Here is a 6,000-nt window from a genome sequence, read left to right as displayed (position 1 = left end):
GCATACTGTGCTGTCCTCTTAGAAAGTCACAATGCACATGAGTGTATTAAAGGTTTGGAGAAACACTACCATACAGGAAACTGACTCAGTTTAGCCCACGACCTCCCCGCCAACCTGCCGGCCCCCCATACAGTGTATTATAACACTGCACACAACCGGTGCTCTGAACGACATTTTAGACACACTGTGTGTATGCAACCATTCAAATCAACTGTAACAAAAAACACCAAGAACCTGGTTTTCCCTCAAAAGGATTTGCAGTTTTCCTTTTACAACATGTATCTTCACATAATTAAAAAGGTGCACTCTTTGCATGACAACCAGATACTCTCAAACATTCCCAGTGAGCTTATAAAAATTAACATCTGGCAAGGAAAAAACAGTATAAAGGTACCCTGTTCCACTCACCAGTGTTAAGAAAAATTCAGTAGAGCAAATCTTTCCTGTTTAGATCAGAAGAGAGGGGAGAGATTCTACCTTTGTCATGGTTGGGCTTTCTGTTCTGAAACGAAATGGGGCAGGCCGTGTGTGTGGTTTCTCTGGATAAGTTCCATTTATTAATCATTGTACAAAAAAATCTTGGCATATTCGTTTGAAGAGAAAAGAAGTTACTATATCCAAATATTTAATATTTTAACATTGTGAAAGTTCTACTTTTATAACAGGGCTTTTTAAAATGGAGAAAACTTTTGGAAAAATTTTAAAAAGAAACTTATGATTTTATTAGAGTACAGGATCCAAAACACGTTTTTAGAAAAATATAAAGTGCCCAAATACCAACTTACACAGGTGATGCAGGCTTCCTGGAGCTGAATGAAGCATTCATGAAGAAACACATTTAAAAACAGTCTAGATACATATGTACAGTTGGGTCAGTAAAGGTAAAACCATCTTTCTTGGCTTTGATGTTATTCTAATAAAAAAGAAACCAAACCAGAAAACCAACAATTATAACTCTCAGCATGCTCCACAGTCTCTTATTAATGCATCTCGTTAATATGAATTGCTTATTATCTAATTTTCACCTTTAAATGAGAGTAGTGTAAAATCCCCCCAACTTCAGGCAGGCTGGGTGTTGGGAGTGGTCACATTTTCAAATGCAAGTTCAAATCATCTGACTGATGGGGAACATGGGTACTAGACAATAGCTAATTTAGGCTGGAAGGAGCTGGCTGGCCACGTCCCCATCTCTAAGAACTGCTTGACAGCCTTCACTTGCTACCAAGGGTCTCACGTGGCTTCCCCACCGCGGTCATCCCAGGGTTCCCAAAGGTAAACGAGAAGCAGCCATTCAACATGGAGTGAGGATACTGCATGCAAATGAGCGGACGGCGGCCGGGCTGACCGGATTGCAGCCCCTGATGTCTCGTTCACTAGAGCAACTGCATTATTTTAAACGCTGATAGCAAAGTAACTAGGTCCTAACTCCGGAAGTTAGCTTCTATTGGTTAATTACAAGGTTAGCTCGCTTGAGAACCGGTAGGCCGAGAGTGGCAGGGGTCCCAGAGCTGCATGGAGCCTTGGCGCCTTCCCGCTGGGTCACTAAGCACGCGGAAAAGGAGCCGGTGGTCTCTGAACAAAGTCAGGCTCTCCCGTGAGACTTCAGAACACGTCTGTCCTGATGCTTTCAGGGCACTGGTGGCTCGAGAAAGATCACACGCACATGTCCCTTCCCGTAACTCCAACGTTCTTAAAGTAAAGACACTATTTCTTTCTACCCCACCACATTCAAAAAGGTCTTCAAGTGACTCTAAGGAATGGAAAAGGGCATGAAACCACTTTTTCCCTTTAAAAAAATTTTTTTTAAGGTTCATTACTTCTTTTTTTCTGACAAAAAAAGCAAAACCCCATTTTTGGTCTTTGGAGACCAAGTATGATTTCTAAGAGCAATCGTTTTAATATCAGATTTGTACGGTACAGCTCACTACAAAAAAGAACTTATCACTGATTTAGGACCTACTCATGAACTGAAGCGGATTTTTAAAATAAAAAGAAGTAGTCATTTTAAAGGGAGGAATAGTAGATTCCCTTGTGGAAAAATCCGTTCACAAAGGCCATTACTATGCATTTTCTCAAAGAATTTTATGTAATAAAATAGAAAACTCATGATTTGCAGAGATGTGCGTAAATCCGAGAGAGGAATATGGAAGGGGGAAGCTGTGTTATTCTCCCAATTTAAATTTAAAAAAAGATAAAACGCTTGAAATCTGTGTTTCATGTATTAGGAAAAATAAATTCAAATGATTCTAATTACCATTGGCTCGTTAACGTCTCTGTCTCCAAGACGCTGCCAAGATAGCGCACAACTTTACCTCTGAACGGGCAACTACATTCGGGTAAAGAGACAGCGTTCCTGACTTAGGACTGCACGCGTTCCACAGAGAACGCGGAAAGAAACATTGTAAACGTATAAGCCCATCTGCCCAGCAAATGAAATGTTCGGAGACAAAGGTAGACAGACAGTAAGAATGGAAAGTGAATAAAAAGAATGCTCGTAAGAGTGTCGACTGTGAGACCTCATGAAGACAGAATGCCACAAACTGTCACCACAGGACAAGCGTACAAGCCATGCCACTGACACAGTGCCTTTCAAATGAATTCACTAGTGTAGGCGGAGAGCGACATTGTCTTTGCAGCTGTAGGAGAGCACACGTTATCTAGACTTAGGAGGAGGCAACCAACCAGCGCTACTGGTTAAGTGGCTTTCCTGGTGGCGTGAACCAGAAGGATCCGTGGAGACACCTTCTTCCGGAATCCCGTTCTCTTGGAAGGTAGCAGCAGCAGCAAAGGTACAATGTCCTCTACTAGACGTTACTCGTCTATGTTCTCTTTCTTTGCACTGTAAATATTCTGCACCGTTTCATAGACAAACTCCAGATCCTCTGGATACCGGATCTCTAGCTCCGCGTTTGGGATGTAGTGAGTGCCGGTAAACTCTGAGAAATAGCGTCCCACATCGGGGTGCGAGATTTCTTGAGGCTCCACGTTATATTCCAGGTTTTCTGTGGGTAAAGAGGCAGAGGGACAGTCTCATTACAATTTAAACTGCTGCAGCATCTTTTACCCAGAGAACTTCCTAGCGCCCCTTTCAAGTGGCATTTTGAGCTGGAGGAGAGGGAGAGACTGAGACGTTTACGGAACCAGGAGGTGACGGGAAATAAAGGCAATAGGAGGTGATGGGGGAAGCTGGGCTGGCGGCAGGGCCCCCCAAAAGCTTTCCTGCTCTCGGAGCGAGATGTTTGGCTCCAGCAAAATTCCAACAGAGTCTTTCAGGGACCAGCAAACTAGAGACTCATCATGTTCCTCTGATTTGACCCAACAAATAGGCAAAAGTAAGGGACTGGAGTATCCTCGTCTGCTCATTTCTCGCCAGTGGCTGGGCTTCTGGAGCAGCTGGGTCATTTGGTGACAAGTCTCATCCCTGTCATCCTTACCATCTACTAACGAGAGGCCCCCCCAACACAGACCACTCTTGCCCACCCCAGTTCCTTCTGACATTGGCCGTGCGCTTCCAAGGTGAGCAGTGGCTTCCCAGGGCTGCCGGGAGATGCGGAAAGAGGGATGGAAAGCGGTTTGCACCCCTGGATCCCGCACGGGTATCAGCTTTACTCTTTGTACCATCTCCCAGGAAACCCACGCCGCCTCTGCCTGCTATTTTGCTACTAGAGAAAGAAATAGAAAAGAAGACCTTTAAAATAGAATAATTTAAAAAAGATAATACAGGAAAGGTATTTAAAAGGCTGAGATCGTTTGATATGTTGCCTGCCCTCCCAAAAGTATATGAAACACAGCTTCTCCATGGGCCCGACGAGAGGACGGTGTTTCGGGCGCCCTTTCTTGCTGGCCAGAGGCGTGGCCTGACACTGGTTCAGAAGAAGGCCAGCCACGTCTTCCGTGACCTGGCCCAATGAAGGAGCTGGGCCAGGCAGACAACCCCATGGTTCCCAGAGCAGCCTCAGTTCTGCTCAATACGAAGCCATTCTTAGCACAGACTGTCACGCGGTTGATTCAAGTGAGTCTCCGGGTGACGCTCTCAGTGGGCTAACTCGCATCCATAGCGCAGCGTATTGTTTTTTAAACAGCTTGGTTAAACAACCTGAAACACAAGGGGCATTCAGAGGCCCCGACTCCCCAGAGCACACAGGATAAACACAGCATCTTTCTGACGCATTGACTTTAAGTGTTATTTGTCTCCGGGGAGCAGGGAAAGCAGTTGCATAATTCAATCTGTGATTTTTTTTTTAAACCACAAAACAGGAGGATTTAAAGAAATTTTGTGCTACTGTGTTGTTTTAGGCTGTTTCTTCCGACTGTGCTGGGGATATAGAACAGTTTAAAAATCACTACTGCTGAGACCTCACATGCAAACCATGTGCAAAGATGAACGTATGGAAGCTGTTTATCTCAACGGTACTGATGACGGGCAAAACGTAAAAGCGTTCCTGCTGTAGGTCGCCGTGTAAATACATGACGGCACGTGAATTCAGCAAAATACTAGGCGGCCACGAACATGAGCCGCCTGCTTTCAGATCCTGTGGGGGAGGCAGGGGTAGAAGTAAGTGTTACTTAGACAAAGCCCGGAGGGCCACTATCGGGGGCTGCTCCGTGTCATGGCATAGCTACGCAGCTTAAACTGGGCACTAGGATGCGCCGGGCACGGTGGTGGCTTCGCAGGCACCATGCCACGTAACCACCCCAGAAGGAGTCCCCTCTCGGTTCCCTTCTGCAGCTGCATGAGCTGCGGCATAGAGCAGCTGCCCAAGGACTCAAACCCAGACGGGGATTCCAGAGTGGCAGGGAGCGAGACCTAAGAACCTAACAGCAGAGAGAAAGGAGGGAGGCGCTGGACGAGCTCAGAGCACGCTGCTGCCCTGGACGGGGCAAGTCTGTGGTTTTAGGACCTGCGGTTTTTCAAAAAGGAAACTAGGTAGTCTGCTAACTGACCTCCTACTGTTACCATTAGATCCCTACAGATGATTTTATGTTTTTCAGTATGTTTTACATTTTTCAAATGTTGGAATTGGGAAAAATCAACAAATGTAAAAAGAAAAAACAAAACCCAATCTGCAAATGCTTCAAAATGCCACTGGCTAAGAAACTGCCCTTTCCTGCCCACCTGCCACTGCCGCCTCCCTCCCCACGTCCAGGGATGTGGCCGATTAGTGAAGCGTCACGGGTGAGTAATCCGGCGTGGTGCCTTAACCACGCCAGCCGCCCAGGGCCTCACGTTTGGATTTTCTTGCAGAACTGCACAGAAATATTAGAGGGAGGGTAAAGACTCTGGGAACACCACGAAGAGATAAAGGCCCTCTGCTCTAAGGGGACCGCCGTTGCCAGTCCTCAGTCGGCAGGATGGAGATATTTAAAGTAAAAAGGATTTGAGCAGGTAACTTAGAACAACTGCTTTGTTGCCAGTTTGTCTAGAGTAGTAGTTCTCAATTGGGGGAATCTTTTGCCCCCAAAGCGACATTTCTCAAGGTCTGAAGACATCTTTGCTGTCATAATTGTGCGCTGCTACTGGCCTGGAGGGGGCAGAGGCCAGTGATGCTGCTAAACACCCTACAACGCACGGGACAGCCCCCACCGCAAGAAATCATCTAGGCCCAAATGTCGCTGGTGCCGAGGTTGAGAACCCTGCTCCAGAAACCCAGCCCTACGTTTTAGCACTGTTTCTCTCTCCCGCTCTTTTTCTATGTATTAAATAGCAGCCTGGTGTTGGTAATCTTTAGCTTCTCTTGGGAGGAGGGAAGAAAACTCAGTTATTATGCACAGATCTCTGGGACAAGACTGGGCAGCTGTTGCTCAGAACCCTGACGTGGGCCCGGAACAAGAGGCAGGAAAAGTCCAGGCAGGAACGCTGGGAAACCACGCGACGGGTGACAACAGTCCTTGTGGGTGCGGCAGCCCAGCCCTGACTGCTAGAGAGAAGGCAGGACGGACTCAGCGCATTCACCTGCCTGGCCTCCCAGCCTGCGGAGGAGCAAAAGAGGAAAGAATAAA

The 6,000-nt window shown here is 46.6% G+C and overlaps 1 protein-coding gene across 2 annotated transcripts in view; it reads right to left on the bottom strand.

The window, feature by feature from the left end:
• Positions 1-531: 531 nt before the first annotated feature.
• FBXO21 (F-box protein 21) overlaps positions 532-6,000 on the bottom strand; it is a 38,613-nt gene continuing 33,144 nt past the window's right edge. For both annotated transcript variants that reach the window (XM_012662898.1, XM_012662899.1), the window contains exon 12: positions 532-3,002. In XM_012662898.1, coding sequence (XP_012518352.1) covers positions 2,812-3,002 — 191 coding nt within the window. In that variant the 3' untranslated portion in view covers positions 532-2,811. The remainder of the gene's footprint in view (positions 3,003-6,000) is intronic.

This window comes from Propithecus coquereli, unplaced genomic scaffold (genome assembly GCF_000956105.1).
Source record: "Propithecus coquereli isolate 6110/MARCELLA unplaced genomic scaffold, Pcoq_1.0 Scaffold789, whole genome shotgun sequence".
Lineage (NCBI taxonomy): Eukaryota > Metazoa > Chordata > Mammalia > Primates > Indriidae > Propithecus > Propithecus coquereli.
This window is presented reverse-complemented; position numbering and strand designations above follow the sequence as displayed.